General features: G+C 29.6%; 3 protein-coding genes across 3 annotated transcripts; all 3 read left to right on the top strand.

The window, feature by feature from the left end:
* The first annotated feature begins 290 nt into the window (after window positions 1-290).
* Window positions 291-2150, top strand: LOC109790385 (transcription factor bHLH36). The gene is made up of 4 exons (XM_020349531.3): window positions 291-860; window positions 1142-1486; window positions 1598-1661; window positions 1751-2150. Exons 1-4 carry the CDS (start codon window positions 528-530, stop codon window positions 1786-1788), a joined length of 780 nt encoding a protein of 259 aa, XP_020205120.1. The 5' UTR covers window positions 291-527; the 3' UTR covers window positions 1789-2150.
* Window positions 2151-15477: 13327 nt separating this feature from the next.
* Window positions 15478-17454, top strand: LOC109790386 (PTI1-like tyrosine-protein kinase At3g15890). The gene is made up of 5 exons (XM_029269659.2): window positions 15478-15694; window positions 15856-15936; window positions 16060-16216; window positions 16344-16606; window positions 16735-17454. Exons 2-5 carry the CDS (start codon window positions 15881-15883, stop codon window positions 17363-17365), a joined length of 1107 nt encoding a protein of 368 aa, XP_029125492.1. The 5' UTR covers window positions 15478-15694; window positions 15856-15880; the 3' UTR covers window positions 17366-17454.
* Window positions 17455-20273: 2819 nt separating this feature from the next.
* Window positions 20274-23396, top strand: LOC109790387 (carboxylesterase 1). The gene has a single exon (XM_020349533.3). It carries the CDS (start codon window positions 20391-20393, stop codon window positions 21384-21386), a length of 996 nt encoding a protein of 331 aa, XP_020205122.1. The 5' UTR covers window positions 20274-20390; the 3' UTR covers window positions 21387-23396.
* The last annotated feature ends 554 nt before the right edge of the window (window positions 23397-23950 follow it).

The following is a 23950-nucleotide window of genomic DNA, read 5'->3' as shown; positions in this document are numbered from 1 at the left end:
TTGCTTTTTGTAAACTAAAATTTTATTTTGATAATTTATACAGACATTTGATGTAAATTTTTGTTAGGCAAATCATTGTGGCAAAATTTTAATTCTAATCAAAGAACACACCAAAAAGTTGTTGTTATATATACGTTTTTTGTCCTTTATTCAGTAAAAGAGGAAATTTAAAAAGCCACCTGATATGGTGGAAAAAAATTCAAGGTTTAGATTCGATTCACAACGTACCAACCGACAAAGTCAAATCAGAATTGTCCAAAACTAAAATTGGGTATGTTAATCAAATGTTTCATAATAAACCCTTTAAAAACTGATCATCCAACAAAACACCATGTCCCACGATAACATTAATTAATAACAAAAGGACAAAAAAGCAAAGAAAATAGAAACAAGAACATTGATATGGCAGGTATGATAAATTCTTATCTTATACGGAGGGGATTTGAGGATCCTAAAATACATCAGTCAAACGGGAAGCGATCTGAAACCCTAATAACCAAACCTTTGAGACCCCAAAGCAGATTACGATGAATCCTTTAGACCCAAGTGATGAGTTGTACTTTCAGATTTCACCTGATGATAATTTTTATTCCCTGCCAATAATCCAAACAGCCCCAGAAAATCAGATCTTGCATGATCCTGTGATAGATGGCAGTGGTCTGACTCAGTGTACAAGTCAAATGGGAATTAAGGACAAGCAGAGAGAAAAATTACCTGCTTGGGGAAGAGAAGATTATAAGATCACCACCACAGATGAAAACAAGAAGTGGATGCACAGAGAGACTGAGAAACAAAGAAGGCAAGAAATGACACGGCTTTGCACCACCTTTAGATCTCTCCTGCCTCTTCAATATATTAAGGTAACACCATAGACACACAACTACTTATAATATGTTTAGATACAAGTTATAAGGTTTTTAGATACAAATTATAAGGTTCTTGAGAACTACTTTACTGAAATAAAGTTTTTTTTAAAAAAAAATCTCAAAAACAATTATAAACTTATATTTATTACCAATTTTATCTGAAGTTTTCCACCTCATTAGTCATATATATTCAAGGGTTTGAATATGTATATATATACTTTTTTCCTTTTCTTGTTTGACTGCTTGAATATGTATATCTTGATGACCATCATCAGGGAAAGCGCTCAATTTCTGATCACATGCATGAGGGTACAAATTACATCAAGTACCTTCAAAATAAGGTGAAACAGTTGCAAGCCAAGAGGGATGAGGTTGTGAAGTTGTCTAAATTGTGTCGTGTTGGTTCTGAGAGTGAAAGCTTAACTAGCCATCTTCCAATATGTGTCGTTGTTCATCCTTGTGCTGAAGGTGTTCAGATTAAGTGTAGTTATAGCTTCAGGAAATATGTGTGTCCTTTGTCAAGAGTGCTAAGCGTAGTTCTTAAAGAAGGGCTTGATGTGGTCAACTGTACTTCCACCAAAACAGATGATGACAGGTTCATACACACTGTCCGGTCAGAGGTACCATATGTCAGATTTATTAATAATCATTTGTCACTAAGCAAGCAGTAATTATGATGTCTTTAGTTCAAATTTTGGTTATTGATATCTATTACTAATCTTCCTTTGAAGGTTCCGCATGGATCTAATTACACTGAACTGCAAAGAAAGCTTATCCAAGCAATATCATCCTCAAGTAACATTATATAACTTTTACAAAGTTTTCATTTTTTTTCTTTGATTTTTGTCCAAAGATTCATATGACAACATTTGTTACAACTGTAGGTTTGGAGAGACTGTCTGGAAAACTGCTGATATCATGAGAAAGGTGTGTTGTGTGGTGAAGTTTCTGATCTCATAGACAATTAACATCAACTCAGTCATTTGTACATTTTAGTGTACCACTACTTGCTATATCTGCCGTGTAGAATCCAGTTGAAACAAAAGTTCGCAATGGTCATGCAGCATTCCATGAGATTAATCTCTTTTTTGTGGAAGTTAGAACCATGAATGTCATGCATAAAATTTTTAGTTGAATGTTTTCCAATCACTTTTGATAAGCAATGTTTTGCATTAATTCTCCCTCGCTTACAATGTTTCGTAATCATTTTTGATAAGCAATGTTTGGTGGAGGAGTGTTATTAATTAATCACTCACTCGCCGGTAATACACTTCTTTTATCGCACCTTTCCACTATTAGTTAAATTTTATTGAAATTACAATCTAAATGAAACTTATTTAATAAGAAGTAAGATGTATAGTTTATTATTATTATTTCGAATAAGAAGAAAGTATGTTTTTAATATTTCTCATTTTAAATGTATATTGTCAATTAATAGTTGGCTATAGTTGATAACATTAAAACTTTTTCTGATATACGCTGCCACTATAATCAATTTGCTTAGTTTGCATAAGTGACTATAATAATTGGAATAATACAGCAGCTCAATGAACTGTAAGAATATATATCCATTTATATGTGCTTTGATTTATGTCTTGGCATATTTCCCTACCGCTTAGTTTTGGTATCAAAGTTAAGTTGGTTTCTACTTTCTTCCCACACAGATAAATTTAGTTGCATTTTGTAACAGTTACAGTTTTTGTAATTACTTCATCTCATCCTATCACCTTTTTCACATTTGATCAGGATACTTTGATCTAACTATGCTCGAGTACATCATTTCATATATATATATATATATATATATATATATATATATATATATATATATATATATATATATATATCGAGTTGATTGATTTATATACATTTCATGAAGAGAGAAATTTAGGCATAGTATCATTATTTTTTTTATGCTATTCTTCCATTAAAATTATAATTTTATCTCTGAAATGTAATGCAGTTAATACACATTACCAAGATAAAATTTTGATTTTAATTAGATAATATCCAGCAAAAGCATTAATTTGTTATACTAAACATAAACAGTTGAGGACTTAGATTGATAGGAAGCAAATCTAAAGGTAATTTTAATTGTAAAATAACATCACCTATAGAAGGAAGATTTATATATGTCACCTTACAAACATATTATGAGTAATTATGTAGGCTACATAAGGATTAAGGACGCTACTTAATATTAAACGTGGTGTTAAGTTTCAGAGGTTATGAACTTTTTATTTTATTTTTTCATGAGAAAAGAAAGCCAACATACTTGTGAAGTTTTCCATTTGAGATTAAGCAACTTAGGCTTAATATTGGATTTTATAGAGATGTTGAAAAACCCTTTGTCTGCCATCTCATATAAATATATATGTGAAAGATAGTGGTGTTTATAATTAATAGGACAGCGATTAATTATTTTTAATTTTAATCTTCGAATATTGTTATCAATTGTTCTCAGAATCTTTTATATATATATATATATATATATATATATTATTTTTAGAATTTGTTTTGGTTCTTTTGGTGAGTATTCATCAATATCTGACAAGTAAAATTTTTAAATCAAAGTAGATATTATTGGATTTCAATTAACTATATATTAAGTGAACGAGAATAATTTCTTTGAGAATTTTTAGTATGTCAGTTACTTCCTATTCAATAATTTTGAAAATGTTATATTCTATCTACCATTTTATATGTAAAAAAAAAATATTAATTAAAAAAAACATCTTAATTGTGACAACTGTGTTAAAATTAAGTAAACCATATATTTGGGCACCATTGATCGTCAAGGTTAATATATCAGTTGCAGAATCTGTTTGGAGATATTCTTTTGGTATCCTACACAATCAGTTAAAAGCTATCTGCGTATCAAGTTATGACAATATGTATATGGGTCCATTTTGCATCAAACAACTTGATTTTGATATATGTGTTAAACTAAACAGTATCCCCAATATTATTCAACTATACTATATTATGCAATGAATTCCAGATCCTAATTAATATGGATTTGTAACCACCGTGTATATACAAAGCAACTTATATTAGGGAAGCAAAGATATGACAACTAAGCTGATCTTGACAGTAATGCTTCTTTAAGGAATTCTCCGAGCATTTGCAATATTTTATGATCAGTAGCTTTTTACTGATATATATTCAATTTTGAAGTATTAACATGTCACGGTTAGCATATTGATTTCTATCATATGATCTTATCCAAATCTCCTTAGCCCTAACAAGTATATATATACAACCTTTAGTTTTGGAATAATTTATGGTTATATGGACTGCTGCATGAGCTTTTGTCATTTTGACCTTTTTATATATCATAAGGGGTTCCTTTTTTCTGTTAATACTTTGGTACGTACAAGTAATGAACTTTATGTATATTTTGTTCACCTCTTGCCGTGATCACAACTTGTGATTCAAGTCAAGCTTCTTGATTTTATTGATAATAATCTTTTACTTTTATTTCGTATATATATATATATATATATATATATATATATATATATATATATATATATATATATATATATATATATATCCGTTTACTTTAGGAGTAAGTCTACTTAAATTTATTTTATTCAATAATTTATGTTCTACATCAAATTTCAACGATCAAACCATTGAAATTAAAGTAATTAAACTTATTCTATTCAATGTATAAAATGGTTTTATGATTATCTGTCAATTTGAATTAAAGAAATGAAATATCAAATGGTTTCAAATTTTTTAAAAATTTGCAAACTTAATTTATACATTAAGAATTTTAAATTCAACGGTTTGATTATTGAAATTTAATGAAGAACATGAGTTATTGAACGGAGTAAACGGATCCCTCCTCATATATATATATATATATATATATATATATATATATATATATATATATATATATATATATGAAGAGGGTTCAAACGACATCGGTGTAACTTTTACTAAGCATTACACCGCTCAACAACTTTATATTAAATGTGAATTTTATAAATTCAACCGTTGAATTATAACTTCATATCACTTTATATGTTTATATCAAATTTTGTTAAAATTGAACAACAACTTAAAAGTAATCAAAGTGTTCATATTTTATATTTTGTAATGTATATATTACGTTAATTTTGTTTTATAAAAATGAAGTATCAAATCATCTTAGATTAATATAAAATTTTGTATATATGATATAAGAATAAGAAAATTCCAATCTAACGGCTGAATTTATAAAATTCACATTTAATATAAAGTTATTGAGCAGTGTAATACTCAGTAAAAGTTACATCTATATCGTTTGAACCCTCATCTCTCTCTCTCTCTCCCTCTCTCTTTCTCTCTCTCTCTCTCTCTCTCTCTCTCTCTCTCTCTCTCTATATATATATATATATATATATATATATATATATATATATATATATATAAATGTCTGTTTAATTTAGGAGTAAATTTACTTCATTTAATAACTCATATTTTACATTAAATTTTAACTATTCAACTATTGAATTTAAAATCCACAATGCATAGATCATGTTTGCAAATTTTTATAAAAATATGAAAATTATTCAATATTTCATTTAATTAATTAAAATTAACATATAAAATATTTTTATAATTATCTATTATTTTGAATTAATGAAACAGTGTTAAATAATTTTCAAATTTTTTAAAAATTTGTAAACTTAATCTTTGTATTAAGAAATTTAAATTCAATTATTGAATGATTAAAATTTAATGTAAAACATGAATTATTAAATGGAATAAGTGTAGGAAAAAAATTAATATCTCAATATCTTGAGATGTCATTAGCTAATTTATTTCAATTTTTTCTCCATCAACGACTCACTTAATTAAATCTTTATCATAGCACAACTTTCTTTTTGTTAGTACGAGTTGCTTAAAGTGTGTGCATTGTGCATTGCATGTGCACCAAATATCTGCGACTGTCCATTCGATCTTACCACTCTTTAGTTTGGACAAATTATTTTCTCAACACTTTCATATTTTCAACCTTAATTATATTCATCATAACTTTCCAACTGTATCTCATGCTGTATGTTCTAAGGATCTCACCAAGTGGGGTACAGGAAAGATACGAAGGCAGAAAAATGTAAGCAAAAACCAAGAACAGATAAAGTTAGTCTCAATTCAATGTGTGTCTGTATCAAATCGAGGATTATGATCACAAATCTTCCACAACCCCCACTAACTAAAGGATCGCTAATTAAAATGCATATATATATCGATACGCTCTATTTGTTTAATTTTTTTATATTATTAGTGATACTCGTCCAATTAATTTTTGAAAAGTTCAATGTATACATTCCAATTTTGGTTGAATAATCAGAAGAAGGAGATAAATTAAAAAAAAAAAAAAAAAAAAAAGGTGATTGAAAAAGAATTATATATGATAAGTCATGATGTGATAAAAAAAATATATGGGATCAAAAAGGAGATGAAAAATAATAGGGATAACTACGTATACCCTCTAATTTATAACAAGATCATGCGCGGAACTAGCTATATCACGTAAAACAGATATAGCTTCTAGTCAAATTAAGTGGAGCTACTGTGAATTCCAGATGTTTGAATCAGCGATTGTAATATATTTTTCTTATCTTGTAAAACTGCTGGCACAATATGAATATATATGTTTGTCATTAAAAAATGAGTTAACATTTGACTTTTTCTATTAAAAAAAAAAGAGCTAATATTTGACTCTTGTCTTTACCAATGAACTATATCCGAATGACGTCACGAAACTGATATTTTATGAGTTTTGCAAGTATTATATATATATGAAGAGGTTTATAACAATATCGGTGTAATTTTTATTAAGTGTTACATCGCTCAATAATTTTATATGTAATTGTTAGATTGAAAATTCATTACGCTTAGATCATATATACAAATTTTTATATTAATCCAAGATAATTTGATACTTCATTCTTATAAAACAAAATTGACGTAATAAATATATTTTAAAATATATTAAAATATGAACATTTTGATTATCCTTCAAGTTTTTGTTCAATTTTAACAAAATTTGATATACACATAAACTAATATGATTCACGCTTAAGCAAGGTCAGGGGTTCGATTCACGCTTAAGCAAGGTCAGGGGTTGATTCACGCTTAAGTAAGGTAGGAGTTGATTCACGCTTAAGCAAGGTCAGGGGTTCGAATCCTGCCTTGTGTATGCAGTCGCGTTAAATCTTGGGGCCAGCTATCCCACCCTTTGAGGTGCCTCCAACGTAGCGAGGAGATTAGTCACTGCTGTCGGCGGTGGATACTCCAGGAACGAACCTAAAAAAAAAACTAATATGAACTTTCAATCTAACGGTTAGATTTACAAAATTCACATTTAATATAAAGTTATTGAGGAGTGTAATACTTAGTAAAAGTTACACCGATATTATTATAACTCTTATATATATATATATGTGTGTGTGTGTGTGTGGAGATAAAAAAGAAATGATAAGTATTGAAGGCACTCATCAAATCTAAGTGCGTTTATCTCATCCAATTAAGATTAATTGAGCTTCATATAAGGGTGTTCATGGATCGGTTTTTTGAAAAATCTAAATCAAATCGAACCATTTTATAAAAGTAGATCAGTTAATTGATACTTTTTTATAAAGTGGATTGGTTTAGTTTTTTTAAAATATGGATCGATTTTTTTGAAATTGGACCAGTTCGATGCGGTGCAGTTATTCATTTTTTACTCATATATGAATCGGTTATTTTAAAAAATCAAACTAAACCAAACCAATCCACTTTGAAAAAATAGATCGAATAACTGAATCGGTTTTATAAAGTGGATCGATTCGAATTTTTTTCAAAATGGATCATATTTTTCAATACGGATCGAATAGATTATGGACCAGTTTGGATCAATTTAAAATTTTTGCACACCTCTAATTTCATAGTGGTTCATACACACCGGTAAGAATAAAAGGAACCAACTTTAACATGGATGAGAGGTAAGTCAAGCTGGTCAGCTCAGACCAAGCTAACTTAAGATTGACTTGGGGCTTTATACTTTATAGCCAGTTAATAAGTTAAAAGTTAAAATATTTTTTTAATTTAATGATAAATATTAAATTAGAAATATTTGGTACAATCAGTTGTTTATTTATCAAATAAATATAAGATGACATAAGTTCGTATACTACTTCAAGTAACATGAATTTAGTAAGATAAGTTTGTTTATGAAACTCTTTATTAGATCCTAGTTTCTTTTGTAAGTAAATGTCATAAAATATTTAAGTGTAGATAGATAAAATGGGACTTGAAACTGAAAGAATACGAGTGCCGATTTGGTGCACTCTACTGTCTCTGCAAGCTTCTTGGTGAAATTGGGCTTAATTAATCTTTGTCAAACAGATCTTCAATGTCGTCCACTAATGGTGATGAATTATGTTGGGCTCATATATACATCTCCTTTTGTTTATAAGTGCACTTTCTTTATTTTATTTTTAAAAAAAAAATCTTAAAATATCTTAAATTTTTTATTTTTACACTTTTAATTTTCAATTTATCACTTTTTTCTTTCTTTTTACACAGCTTTCTCTTTTAATTTTCACATGCATAGCTTGTCTTCTTCTCACTTCTCACCTATTTTAGTATGTAATTTTAATTTTTTCAATTTTCACATTATTCTCGGTTGAGAAAACAATTCAAATTTTTAAATTCAAATCTTTAACATATTATTTAGATTTTAAAAGATATTGATTCTTTTAGAATATTATTTAGAATTGAAATATATTATATTTATTTTAGATTTTTGTTTCCTCTCTTAAGATTAGGATATAAAGTCAATAAATAAAAATTCTTGATATGAGAATAAGCATCCGACCTGTAAAGGAGGTCACTGTCTTAAATAAAAGAAGAAGTCATATTAAAGAGGGTTTCAAAGTTTCCTCAGAAAACTTGTGAAGGAAGGTTTTCAAATTTTTCTATAAAATTTGTAAGGAATGAATTTTCAAGTTTCACCCATAAAACTTGTGAGAGAGCGATTTCCAAGTTTCATTCATAAAACTTGTAAGAAAGGAATTTTCAAGTTTTACACACAAGCATTAAATAAATTTGTGTGATCTTTTTTGTATTATTTTTTTATGATGTTATTTTGATGTGTTTTTCATCATTATTATGCATAAAAAAAAAAGGAGAGTTTTTGTTCCTAACACCCTCTTCCCCTTCACCTCTTTCAATTTTCACACGCACCTACACTATAGAGCTGGTGTGCGATGGTGTTGTAAGCATGCACAACTTTCTTGATAATTTAGAAGGTATCAAGTTAGATGTATATTTTTTCTTTGAACACTTCCTCACCTTTCATACTTCCAGAAATCTTAACTTTATATTTAGTGTTCTAAAAAAATACTTTTGTGAACATTAATTTTAATATTTTGAAAGGTACTTTTTGAAATGCTAAATTAGTGTTTTGGATAGTATTTTTTCTAGAATTGTAATTTTTACATATTTCTGAAAAAGTATTTTCCGGTAAATTTAGTATTTCGAAAAATGTTTTTCAAAAGTATGATAAAAACATAATTTCGAAAAAATACTTCTGAAACACTAATACTATTATGGAATCACTTTTTGAAACACTAAAATTATATTGAGCACTAAGCTTAATGATGTGCTTTTTAGATGTGTAAATGGAAGGAAGTGTTCAAAGAAAAAATACACATTTGACTCAACATTTTTAACACAATCGAAGATGTTACACATGCCTATAACACTGTCAAACACTAATTCTATGTCCCGATGTATATAAAAACTAAAAAGGGGAAAATATGCTAATATTGTAAAAATTGAAAAGGAAAGAGGAAGAAAGTAATCTAAAAACCAAGAGAATTAAAACTACATATTAAAATAGGTGAGGAGTGAGAAAAAGATAAGAGAGTACATATGAAAATTGAAAATAAAAAGAAAACAAGTATGTGAAAAAGAATAAAAAAATGTTAAATTAAACGTTAGAAGTGTAAAATTAAAAAATTAAAAATTAAAAATATTAAAAATATTTTATTTTATTTTTTGAAAAAAGAAAGAAAGTATCTTTATAATAAAAATAAATAAAAAATAAAGTTATATATACCATGAGCCATTATGTTGCATAGCGTGGTATCTGCCTTAACACAAGCCCATATTAAGATATCAGATCCGAATGATCTGTAGTGTAATGGCTTAATGCCAAGCCCATCATCATTTGTTGTCGAAAACATACGTATCTTGATTTGCACCGTTAATTAATCCAAATTTTTGAAAGCAGCTCATGTTAATTTGTTTAAACTTAATGCAGAACAATTTTTTTTTTTGCCCAAAATCATGAAATTAATTATTTTTAACCGATAAATCACTGATTTTCTCTCTAAAGTATTACTCTCTCTTAAGTGATCCCTAAATAATAAAATTATATAAATATTTCGATCCGGAAGATGTCTAGGATTCTTTTCAAGCAAGTCCTCAAAGGCAGAGCATTCAAATACATAGTATGTCTTCTTGAGTTTAGGGTTCGAGATTTTATAGTTACTTATTTATAGATTTTATAGTTACTTATTTATAGATTTTATAGACTCCGAAAACATTGAAATTTTTCAAGGTGGTTTTAATAGTGTAATCTTTGGTCATTAAAGATAAGATTTTGTCCCACATATGTCAATCTATGGCAGACTTATTCCGATCCCTTCCCAGGAGGCCGACCTCCATAAGATGTCAGTTTTATTCTAACCTGTTAGACCCTCTTCAGTTGAGTGTAGGTTAACCAACTCTCTCAAATTAATTTCGAGATAATAACCATCTCGAAATTTAACCAAGACGGTATACTTGTGCTCCAATCCTATAAGGTGTAGGGGCTTTGGTTGTGGTCACATCACTTGACCAGTCGAATCTCTTCGATTGAGGATAAGTCAACATTCTTGATTAGAGATCGTGGGCGAGTCATCCCGAATTACTTCAGGGGAGGTACACTTCCTAAAATCTGTTAAACAACCCTCTTGGATTTGTTGGGAACCAGAGGGAAAAGAAAACTTCAATAAGCGGAAGCACACACACGAGAGAAACAAAAATAGAGAAATAAACTCAGAAATTAACGTGGTTCGGCACTTCTTGCCTACATCCACAAACACACTCAACAAATTAATTTTATTTCTCCACTTGCATTTTTTACAAGGATAAAATTGTAAACCTTCTCACACAATTTTCGCACGGAAAAATTGCAAATCCTCTCTTGACACACAACTACCCAAGTCCACAATACACCCAAGAACTAGAGTTGTTGTGGTTAGTAGACCCAAACTATCACCCCTTATTTATAGTAATAGTCTACCACTTCCCTTCTTCAAAACTACCTGATATGGGACTTTGGAGGATACCCATACACTTTGGGCACAACATATCCTCCCTTCATCCAAAGTCTCACATTAATTCATTATCATTCACAAATTTTCTGGCAAAACTTGGAAACCTCTTCCTCACAAGTTTTATGGGTGAAACTTTGAAACCCCTTCCTCACAAGTTTTTCTGGCGAAACTTGAAAAACCCTTCTCACAAGTTTTTCTGGCGAAACTTGGAAACTCCTTCCTCACAAGTTTTTCTAGAGAAACTTGGAAACCCCTTCTCACAAGTTTTCTGGCGAAACTTGGAAATCCTTTCTCACAAGTTTTCTGGCGAAACTTGGAAATCCTTTCTCACAAGTTTTTCTGGCGAAACTTGGAAACCCTCCTTCCTCACAAGTTTTATGGGTGAAACTTGGAAACTCCTTCCTCACAAGTTTTATGGCGAAACTTGAAAACCATCCTCCATATTACCTTTCTCATGAGGGCGGGACATTTTTTCCTTACTGGTACACTGCTTCTCTTCCTCCCTTGGTCAAAACCTCAATTCTTTTCTGATGTGAAAAATCAGAGAATGCTGCAACCACATAGCATACTAAGAATTAAGAATTCCACAGAGCCCCACCACACCAACCTGGCTCTGATACCACTCATTGGGAACTAGAGAGAAAATAAAACTTCAATAAGCAGAAGCATACAAACGAGAGAAACAAAAATAGAGAAATAAACTCATAAATTTACGTGGTTCGGCACTTCTTGCCTACATCCACAAACACCCTCAACAAATTAATTTTATTTCTCCACTTACAATTTTTACAAGGATAAAATTACAAACCCTATTACACAATTTTTGCACGGAAAAATTACAAATCCTCTCTTGACACACAACTATCCAAGTCCCTAATACACCCAAGAACTAAAGTTGTTGTGGTTAGTAGACTCAAACTATCACCCCTTATTTATAGTAGTCGTCTACCACTTTCCTTTTTCAAAACTACCCGATATGAGACTTTGAAGGAATATTAAGATATTTTGAGGCAGTGTCCATCTCAGAATTTTTTCGGGGTAATACAATAAATAATCTCTGTATTAAATATATTTAATTTTTAAATTATATATTTTAATAGAACTATATTAATAATCTCTCTGACCTGATAAGAGACATTTACATATGATGAATCAGAAAAAACATATGACGTATTAATTTTATATTTTACTGGTCAAAAATTGACATCTTACTTACCTTGATTGGCCAATAATAATTAGGATAACATATGATGTTCGCAACCAATAGGATATAGACATAAGAAAGCAATCAAAAATGAGGAAACGCACATACGCAAGAAGCCTGTACGTAATAAGCATCGAGAACGTCAACAAATTTTAATTAAGCTAAACACGATAGTAAAACTGGATTTAAGAGAATTTTTTAAAATAGAAGGCTGAAAAGTATAGAGTCATCAAATATGTGAGAAATAATTATCATTTTTAAAGTAATGAGTAATCATTCTTTTGTTCGATTACAGATTAGTTTATGAGAAAGAATATATATATATATATATATATATATATATATATATATATATATATATATATATATATTCTTTTTGTTCGAATAGAAATGAATTTAGGGCCAGTTGGATAAAATTCAACCGTGTTCATCGGATCGGATTTTTTTTGTTTCATCTATGGAGTATCATTCATGATCTTATTTAAACGTGGATCAACCCCTACCATTGAATCACATGCTTGGGGTTATTCATCGGATCAGATTAATTAATAATTTGAATTAAATTAATTAAATTGATTTAGATTTTTATTTATTTATAGAATTTGAATCAAATACATTAAATCTGATGTTGATTGATTCAGATACACTTAAAATTCGAATCAACTTGAATCAAACAAATTTATTTATTTGGTTAATAATTAATAATCTTAAATATGTTTTAAACCTTCAAATTTAAGGTAAAAAAAAAATTATTTCTCAAATTTAAAATTGTTATTTTTAATCCTTGTAATTTTCAAAATCTTGTTTTAGTCATTTCAGACACTATTAATATAACTATTAGGGTTAGCCTAGTGGTTTGGTGGGGAGGGGTCGGGGTAGTTAGAAGTATGAGGACCTAGGTTCAATCTTCATTGCGACCATCTTTATAATGTTTTCTTATCTTTACCAAAATAAAAGACACCAATAATATAATTGAAAGTGAAAATTTAAAATAATTATATATCATCAATAGAGTTTAATATGATGTTTTCACTGATAGAGATATCAATAAATAAATTTTATGTGACAATATTTAATAAATTACCTAACAAAACTTGAGTATAAAGACTAAAATAATTTTTTTTGAAATCACATGACAAGGATACTGGGATATGTATGTAATTATTTTTTGTCTCCATTTTTTAGTAGACTATTATACCTCTTAGTCTTAGTTATATAAAAAAAATTATTATGTCCTTTATGAATAATTATCCCTAACTTCTAATATATGTCTATATGTAATTATTAGAGATATAAAGTACCTCGATCTTAAAATTTTTTTATTTATTAATATTTAATTGTGATTTATTTTATAATTTTAAAAATATTTTTTTATACTAAATATATAAAACATTTAAGATAATTTCTAATGTATTAAAATCAAATTTTATTTATTATTATTGATAATATAAAGAGTGAACCCAAAAGTGACGGGCATATTGATGTAATTGGTAATTACTTTATTATTGTAATAATTTTAATATAAAATAAGGTTTTTTCTAAAAAAAATAACAAATAGCTTATTTACAGAGTAGTTTATCTTTTAGTTAGGAAAAATTACTTTTGTTAATAATTTATTATCGATACAAATCAGATTACATGATGTATTTTCTTTGTTAATTTAAATAATTTGTTAAACAAAGATTACATATATATTTTATGTGACACAATGTTTATTATAACAACTAGTGGCATTGAGACACTTTGTGTTCCAATATTTATTAAATCATTTGATGTTTATGTTTATCTTTGAGCTTCAAGATCTTAAATTCTTAAAAATAGTTAATTTTTAATGTTATTTTAATTTTATTATTTAAAAATTTTAAAAAAAAATAATCTAAAAATTATGTTAATCAAAACAAGAAATCACTTTTATATTTTTATATAGATAATGTAAATTAACATAATGAACAAAAAAGAAAAAAACCTAATGAAGACGACAACAACTATATTTTAAAAACTAATAATTCTACATTTTTTTAGTAGTCTTAATTGGGAAAATTGTATTGCTTGCTTACATGAAAACGTCTCACTGGACACCAATTATCATAGAACTTGTCCAAAAGAATAAGTAATTAATTAATTACCCATGACTATTATTTTTTAATTCCATAATAATAATATGAACGACCCACAGCTAACTGTCTTTGATTAAGACATTTTGTCAACTACTTAGTAGCCGAACGTTGTACAGGTTTCATTCATTAGCTTTCTATGTACACCTCCATGGCCAGTTTTAGTTCTATTATTATAAAAAAGAGAAGAATTAGCAATGATTGCTTTACTGTCCTTATATTAAAATTTGAATTTCTTATACAACTTATATAGGAGAAATTTAGGTCCGTTTGATATATATATACACTGTAAGAGTAAGATTTTTTTATATTTTTTAATAATATCAAGTCAGTACTTATTTAATAAAATAAAAATAAAATAAAATAATTTAAAAGATATAATTGATTGTCGGTGATAATATTAAGTCTTGTTATAACGAAAGAGTAATTTTAATGCAAAATAATCTAGTAATTATTCTTTTGAGATTTTAAAACAAAAGTACAAGATAAATTATATTATGTTTATTTACAATCATATAAATTACTTTAACGAAAACTCCTGACTTAGTGACTCTATGATTCTGATTTTAATCATATTTTTTTATTTTGCTATCATTTGGTTATTTTGAAAAGTTTAAATAAATGCGTGATTCGCTTTTAAAATATTCATTTAAATAAAATTGCTTATAATAAAATTATAATACATCAATGGTTATAGTTCAATTGGTTAAACAAAATATGTGAGCATCGTAAATTTTATTTAAATAACCTATAAATTAAAAAAAAATCCTAAATTTTAGTTGAAAAGACAATTGATAATTAAACAAACGAAAAATATGAACATGCATAAATTTATATTAAAAAATATAGAAAGAAGAAGAGAATTAAGAAGAAAAGAAAGAGTCTGAAGTAAGATAGTTGATATAATTAATAGAGAAAGACAAAAATAAAAAAAAATGTTGTAAAAAAACTAGTGTAAGAATAATATATAAGTCTTGAATAAAAGGGTTAGGAATATTTGTGTGACATTTTCAATGGAAAATGGTGCTTGACAAAAGCTTGTAAACACTGGCATATACCCATTTGAGGCATATAATACTCACTTAATTGCCTTGCCTTCAAAGTCCTTGACTTCCAAGGCAGCCCTTTGTCGTGACCACAGAGGTCTCTTAGTTTTTGTTGTTTCTTTGCATTTGCCGATATATCATGGTCTTTTCTTGCAGATTTATTATTTTTTTCCCTTCCCACTTCCCTCAATAATTTCTTAGACGATCATCAAAAAAATAAATAAAATTCTTGGATGTACTTCTTCATCTATTTTCCAGAAGGGAATTCAGATTCAACAAAGAAATGCACTTCAAATGTTTCTGTTGTTTTCTTCCCGAAGAAGAGCAAAGCAAAACACAGTATGCTTTCATCAAATTAATCCATTTTATCTCCACAAATTCGTGATGATATTTGTTACAGAATACAACATATATATGTCCATATTCCAGCTCTGGAGTTTCTTTATTTATGTTTTGTTGTAGGAATGACAACAAGAAGAAGAAAAATAGGGACTATCCATGGGAAATATACACGTTGAAGGAACTGCTTCGCGCAACAAACAATTTTCATCAAGATAACAAGATTGGGGAGGGTGGATTTGGAAGTGTTTATTGCGGTCGAACAAGTAAAGGCGTCGAGGCAATTATATTCATATATAATATTTAATTTGTTTCTGATAAACTTAATTAAAGCTATGAAGCCTTTTTCTTGTACAAAAATTAAAAGCATGCAGGACTAATATGTAGAGAATGAATGAAACTTGCAGATCGCAGTGAAGAGATTGAAGACTATGACTGCAAAGGCAGATATGGAGTTTGCAGTTGAAGTGGAAGTACTAGGAAGGGTGAGGCACAAGAATTTGTTGGGGTTGCGTGGATTCTATGCAGGAGGCGATGAAAGGTTGATTGTGTATGATTACATGCCTAATCACAGTTTGCTCACCCATTTGCATGGTCAACTTGCCACCGATTGTTTGCTAGATTGGCCTAAAAGAATGAGCATAGCTATTGGAGCAGCTGAAGGCTTAGCGTATGTCCTCCTTTCACCTCTCTCATAAATTATAAATCAGAAATCATTTTAAGATATGACTCTATATAAAGTAGCTATTATAAAAGTTTGGCATTTATATGAGGTGTTTGTGTTTGTGTTTGGTTAAGGTATTTGCACCATGAGGCAAACCCTCACATCATTCATAGAGACATAAAGGCAAGCAATGTTCTTTTAGACGCTGAATTTGAAGCCAAGGTTGCTGATTTTGGGTTTGCTAAGTTGTTACCAGAGGGTGTAAGCCATCTGACGACAAGGGTTAAGGGCACCCTTGGATATTTGGCGCCAGAGTACGCCATGTGGGGGAAGGTTTCTGGGAGCTGTGATGTTTACAGTTATGGGATTTTGCTTTTGGAGATTGTGAGTGCCAAGAAACCAATTGAGAAACTTCCTGGCGGAGTCAAAAGGGACATAATTCAGTGGGTCACACCTTATGTCCAAAAGGGTAACTTCAATCATATTGTTGATGCAAGATTGAAGGGGCATTTTGATTTGGAGCAATTGAAATCTGTGATCATGGTGGCTATGAGGTGCATTGATAGTAGCCCAGAGAAGAGGCCTAGCATGTTACAGGTGATTGAGTGGCTTAAAGGTGGCATTGGGAAGCGAAAAAAAGATATTCCTCCAAGTTTGAGTTACAAGACTGACGATGACATATATGAGGGAAACAATGGTGATTTTAGAACAATGAAGTCCAGGTTGAAAATACCTAGTCATCATGATAAACTTAAAATAAGATAAATGCTTACTGTAACTGAAATTTATCAGACTCATGATATGGAGTTACATTCACATACCATACACTTCATCAATGCCAATTTTTTTTTCTCTCTCTTTATTGCATTATATCACTTTTTATACTTGTGCATCTTTCTCTTTTCAGCATCCTTCTTCAACTGTTAACTAGAATTTGGTGTCCACCAATTTTTCCTTTATAAAAATACATCTTATTGTTTGCAAAAATGAGATGGATGTTTAATATATCTGTGAAGTTGTTAGGCATTGTTATCACCTTTATTATATTCAATTTAAAAATGTTATTTTTACTTTATATTCTTAGGATAATTATAATTAAAAAAATCATTCTATTTTTATTACATTAATTTTTTTTATCTTATTTCTTATCTCTCTTTTAGTTTCCTATTTATTTCCTTGATGGTACAAATTATTGTCAAAAGGTAAAATAAAAATAACATTATTTTTCTATTTTGTAAACATATATAACGTTGTGTGACCCATTTCCTAGGAGATTTATATATTTTTCCCAAATTAATATAGTTTTTTTATTATTTTTGGACAATTAATTCAAACTAATTTGAACAAAACAGCTATTTACTCTGAATTAGTTTTGTATGAATTAGGACAACATAAATATTAACCAGTATATATAGCATTAACCAATTTATGTATTTAGAATTATATTTTCAAGCTGTAAAAAAATGGAATTATACATTTGAAGGGAAATTAAAGGAAATAAAAAGGTAAAATTTTTGGATCATGAAAAAAAGGACTTATTCTGAGAGTAGGTGTTGGCATAGATCACATTTAATTGATTGAATTTGAGATATATTTTCATTTAAATCAAATTTTATAGTTTAAATTTGTTTGATATTTTTATTTTTCAGTCATTAAAATTTGAACTGATTTGATTTAATCATATTTAGATTGATTTGGATAGATTTATTATTAAAATAATAAAAAATGAAAGAAAGAAATAATTAAAATAAACAACTTGTAAAATTCATTACTATGTCATTAAGAGTCTCCTTAATAAGTGAGAAGTGTAGAGAAAGAGAAGAAAAGGAAATGAAAGTGTGTGAAAGCAAATAAATTGATATTATTTAATTAGTAGAGGATCAAACATGAGAAATTAATAATGAGACTCGAACAAAAACTTCTTCCTCTCAAATGAAGGAAAGTGTGCGGAAATATGAGGAAGAAAAAAAGTATGATTTATTTGTTTATTTATATAATTTGTGGGGAGGGGGGGAGATGATTGATTTATCGATATTCTGGTTGATTAGGTCTGATTTTCATAACACAGATAATAAAATTGAGATAGTGTTAGGCGTACTCGAAAATCATGTGACTCGAAAAGATTGATAGCGCTGCCCGAGAAGTAAAATCAACACATGCTGAGTACTTGTGACTAATCTTACGTGGGACGTGGGAGTACTCGGACTCGAAAAAGCAAGTGTTGCTCGAAGAATAGTTGAAAAGTTGAGACTCTCTCAGAACATGGTGGGAAGAACGGTTAAAGGAAGTTATAATTCAAGACCATGTAGCAAATATAGTGGATAGCGGTTATGAGTTAGAGGCGTACATGCACAGAATTAACCGCTCTTGATTGCTCTATAAATACAACGATTACGGACCTTTACAGAGGTCGAAAATCTAATTCCCACAATACCTCACATGCACTCCGCAGCCTGTGTATAAGACATACTGTGCGTACGAGACAGCTTTGGGTACGATTTCTCGACCACTTTTCTTTTGCTTTTTAGGAGTAGAATTAGCATAGTTCTCTTAGTTATTTCTTTTAATCACGTAGTTATATTATTTTGATATTGTAACTCTGGAACATTATGCAAGTTGAACCATGATTTGTATTGCAAGTATCATAATTATTCATTTTGTTCATCTTTACATTTATATGTCTGGAAATTATTGCTTGTTAATTATTGAAGAATCTTTAGAAACAAGTAATCACTAAATCTTCCTACTACTCCTCTTCTCGTTTTACAAGACTAAAACTCAGAAACATCACATATCTAAATTGAAACGTTTTTCGTGCTAGTCTAAATAAAAAGAGCCCATAAAACTTGATTCGACTGTAAACAGATAGTATATACATAATTTTAGGCTTATTATTGTGATTGTAATTTGTATGTATAAAAATAAACACCATGTTGCTATGACTAATTAAGTCTCTGGACAGTTGTGCTGCTCAACTTTCTCTTTGCCCATTCCTTGCTCTTGGGCTTTTATGTTTGGGCTTCTTCAGTCCTCAGTTTTATGGATAAAAATCGCAAATTATGGGCTAATTGCATTGATGCGACAAATAACGAGCCGTGTCCATCTTTATTTTTTTAAGTGTCCGAAAAAGGAAAAGTGATTTGCCATTAGTCATTCTCACACTAATATTATGTTTATTGTTGTCGAGAATCTTACTTTTCAATCGAAAATAGGCATGTATACATAGTTTTTTTTTTTTCATAAAAGAAAAGTCACAAGCGACTAAGGGAATTTTGTATATATTCTCACAATTTTAGTTTAATTTTACATTTCACAATAATATTCTGTTTATTGTTTCCAATATTATATAATTAATTTTGTTTTTTGGAAAGAAAATCAGAATCAACTAAGAAAGAAACGCCACGTCAAATTATGGCTAAATTCGAACGAATTAATCATCAAGCACTTGCTAAAAAAATCTTTAAAATACATCATGAGTCCCAGCGGTAGCATAACTTTAGCCGTCCCATTGATTCCTATTTCATACAATCACTAAAGAATGGAACAAAAATAGCCAGTTTACCATAGACATAGTTTTACAGCAAGCATTTATTTAGAAATTATCACTTGAATCACACTTCACTAAGATTTTTTCTTGTCCCTTATCTACGAGCTAGTTCCTCTAAATTGCATTGAGGCCGAATACAGAAACATGCAATTTTAGACACCAACACCATCCCATATTTTCTCTGGAGAGGAGTTTGAGGTTTCTAAGCCATAAAAAATATTTAAAAAAAAATCCTGGTTAGCCATGTCACGCTATGCTTTCCCACGTTCCGAACATTTTGGTGTAACAATAATTGCATTTTCCTTTTACCTTTTTCTCTCTGTTGTAAACTCATCGGTGGTGGACACTTACAAGCAAATCCACGTCACCCTTGCTCGCCAAGAAAAAACCTCACAAAGCCCTACTATCTTTAAAGACATCACCATCAACCAATCAAAATCCACATCGGCCCGGGTCTACGTGTCCCGCGAAGCACTGGATAATCCCCGGCTGAAGCTTCCCGTCGTATTTTTTTACCACGGTGGTGGATTCGTTGCCTTCAGCCCCTCCTCACCTGACGACCACAAGTTCTGCCTCCAAATGGCGAGCGACACGCAATCCGTCGTCGTTTCAATAGACTACCGCCTCGCCCCGGTGCACCGGCTACCGGCGGCGTACGAGGATGCCATGGAAGCATTGCACTGGATCACAACCACCAGCGAGGCCTTCGTGACGTCGCACGTTGACTATTCCCGATGTTTCCTCATGGGATGGAGCGCTGGGGGAAATATTGCCTACAACGCGGGTCTACGTGCGGCTGCGGAGGTGGATCAAATAAAACCGGTGGTGATCCAAGGGCTAATATTGATTCACCCGTTTTTTGGTGGAGTGAAGAGGACCCCTTCGGAGTTGAGGCTGGCCCACAATTTGGAATTGCCTCTGTTCGCCACTGATCTTGCGTGGAAGCTGTCACTGCCCATTGGCGCTAACCGTGATCACGAGTTTTCCAATCCAACGGTTCACGGTGGATCACCGGCTTTGGAGCAGATTAGAGGGCTTGGATGGAGGGTTGTGGTGTTCGGGTGCGATGGGGACCTTCTGGTGGACCGTCAAGTGGGGTTCACCAAATTGGTGGAGGAGAAAGGTGTGCATGTGGTGGGCCAGTTCTTCCGTGGAGGCTATCATGGGATTTTTATCCAAGATCCTTCCATGGCCAAAAAGGTCTACCACCAACTACAGATCTCAATGACCGCTTCTTAAACACAATAAATCTTCTAGCTAATTAATCACGTTTGATGACAAGTTACATGCTTAATGTAGAATAGATCAACACTCTTTCAACTTTCAACTATTATTCTCTCAAACTTTAATTTCTTTAAACATCCTCATCAACAAATATATTTGTACATCCTAAATGTTATTAGACACTAATTAATGATAAAGTGTATAAAAAAAACTCTTATGATAAAAATAAATAAATAAATAAAAATATAGATATAATAAGTTATATGACGCGAGAAAAAATAAAAAAAATACAAATATAATAAGTTATATATGAGGAAAAAAACAAATAAAAAATGGGAAGTGCAGATGGAATGTTATAAAAATTAAGATTTCCAAAAATCATTGCTTCTTTTCATATCATTCCTAAATAGTTAAAATATATAAATAAATTCTCAAGTATTTTTTTAATAGAAAAAAACATCAATTACTAAATATTCATTAATTTACTTCTTAAGTTGATATACTTTATTAATATTGAATAATTAATTTAAGATTTAGAAACTTATTTATTATGATTTCTAATATATTAAAGATTATTCATATATTTTTTATTTGAAACATTATTAAATAAAAAGTAATACTTTAAAGAGAAAACTGAGAGTTTGTTCAATAAATAAATACTATACGTGGTTGAAGTTATATTAATTAAATTAGATTTAATTATTATTTTGTTTCATATAATTTCATAAATTTTACTTTTTAAGTCATTATATATAGTTCAAAATATTTTTCTTAACTTTTATACACATATTTTTTTTCTTTTAATTTATGACATATATTATTATAAGGACTAAAAATAAAATTTACGAAATTATAAAGATTAAAAATAAAATTTGTCACCTAGGTTGTCCTATTAGATATATAATAGTTCTCCTTTAGTGAGTTCATTGTTATCAGCAAGGTTACTACATCTAAGATATTGTCTATTTTTAGTACTTTTTAAACATATTAAAATGATTTAATGTTGAAATCTTAAAATCAACGTGGTTGGTGATGATGAACAATCATGTTAAAATTATAAACATAATAAAAGAATAGGATATCATTATAATAACTGTTCTTACCGGAAATCTGCTATAAAGCTGATCCGCCATCGGTGAGCCTCCTTCACTAGTACGCTTGATGCTCCAATATGGAGGTGATACCTGCAAAAGAGACTCCGATGCTAAAGTTAGGGTTTGTATGAGTATGAATCTCGTATATGTAATGCACGTACCTTGGTGTGATTTAGGGTTGCTTTGGGTCTTGGGCCTGAGATAAGATATGATAAGATTAGATAGTGGATCTCGTCTGAACGAGATCCCTCGAGATCAGTTATGATCTGCTTAAATGCCGAGCTGACGTCGCGTAGCGCGTGCCCGACCTCATCTTGTACTGTGATGCCGAGCTCGGAGCTCGGCTTCGCAGAACGGATAGTACAATAACTAATCATTTTTATTAACATGTAATTTTAATTTTAAATTTTAATAATCAAATAAAATGTTTCATCATTTGCAAATTTAATTAACATTAACTAATCATAAACAATTTTAATTTTATACTTTTAATTATAGAGCTAATTATCAAAAAATTATCCATTTAATCACCAATTACTTAATCATCAACACAATATTTATTAAATTAGTGAAAAATACATCACCAATTACTTAGTCATTAGCACTATATTTATTAAATTAATTAAAAAAAGTATTTTTAACTTGGTAAATCATAATATATTTTTTTTTAAAATGTAATTCTCAATAATTTTACAAAATAAAAATTTAATTATAAAATAATAATTTTATTTACTAATTATTTAATCACATTTCACGATTTAAATCAATGAAATTACTTTACGTATAGAAATCAAATTTGAGAGGGAGGAAAGGTTTCTAGAATAGTAAAATGTGTTATTTTAGTAAATATATCGTAACATGTAGCACGTGTTATTATTAAACATATTTATTTTTTTAATAAAAAATAAGAAAGTCTCTTTTTGAATCACGCTCTACTTTACCGTCCCATAGCTTGCTAGCTGTTCTCAATTGTCTTTTTTTTTTTTTTTTTTTGAGAAATGTTCTCAATCGTCTTAGTCAGGAAAGTATTCTTTGCTCCCACCGAGGGCATCGGCACAGTTTCCTTCGATTATTTTAACTCGTCATGTTCTGAAAGTTGTGAAGTCTGGCACTGATCTTAAAAATAAATAATTAAAAATTGATTATTCTTCATTGGAGGCATGTGAAATGGGATAGAGTGGAGAAACAAAAATAATGTCATGGGGACATGATAGAAAAAGTGATTAAAGAATAATTAAGAGGAAAATAACATTGATAAATGTTATTATCGTAAGTTCGTAATCATGGTTAAAGTCACCGTTATCGCATCTGAAGTATTATCTGCTTTAGACACTCATTGAGTCATTACAATTTTGTCTTTTAAAAGATAACTCGATGCGTTAAAAAGAGAAGGTATTTATAAACTATTTTTAACCTCGATTTTTAAGTAATGTAAGATTTTTAGACATACCGAAAAAGTCTCATAATCGATATTAAGGAATAAGA

The sequence above is a fragment of the Cajanus cajan genome, chromosome 7 (assembly GCF_000230855.2).
Source record: "Cajanus cajan strain Asha chromosome 7, NIPB_CcT2T_4, whole genome shotgun sequence".
NCBI classification, from domain to species: Eukaryota; Viridiplantae; Streptophyta; class Magnoliopsida; order Fabales; family Fabaceae; genus Cajanus; species Cajanus cajan.
Note: the sequence above shows the minus strand (reverse complement) of the source record. Positions and strands in the feature narration are given on the sequence as shown.

Coding starts and splice junctions, on each gene's coding strand:
- LOC109790387 (XM_020349533.3), top strand. CDS start 20,391: ATGTCACGCTATGCTTTCCCACGTTCCGAACATTTTGGTGTAACAATA.
- LOC109790386 (XM_029269659.2), top strand. CDS start 15,881: ATGCACTTCAAATGTTTCTGTTGTTTTCTTCCCGAAGAAGAGCAAAGC. Junction 16,217..16,343: donor GAACAAGTAAAGGCGTCGAG/GCAATTATATTC, acceptor TGAAACTTGCAG/ATCGCAGTGAAGAGATTGAA. Junction 16,607..16,734: donor GGAGCAGCTGAAGGCTTAGC/GTATGTCCTCCT, acceptor TGTTTGGTTAAG/GTATTTGCACCATGAGGCAA.
- LOC109790385 (XM_020349531.3), top strand. CDS start 528: ATGAATCCTTTAGACCCAAGTGATGAGTTGTACTTTCAGATTTCACCT. Junction 861..1,141: donor TGCCTCTTCAATATATTAAG/GTAACACCATAG, acceptor GACCATCATCAG/GGAAAGCGCTCAATTTCTGA. Junction 1,487..1,597: donor TACACACTGTCCGGTCAGAG/GTACCATATGTC, acceptor CTTCCTTTGAAG/GTTCCGCATGGATCTAATTA.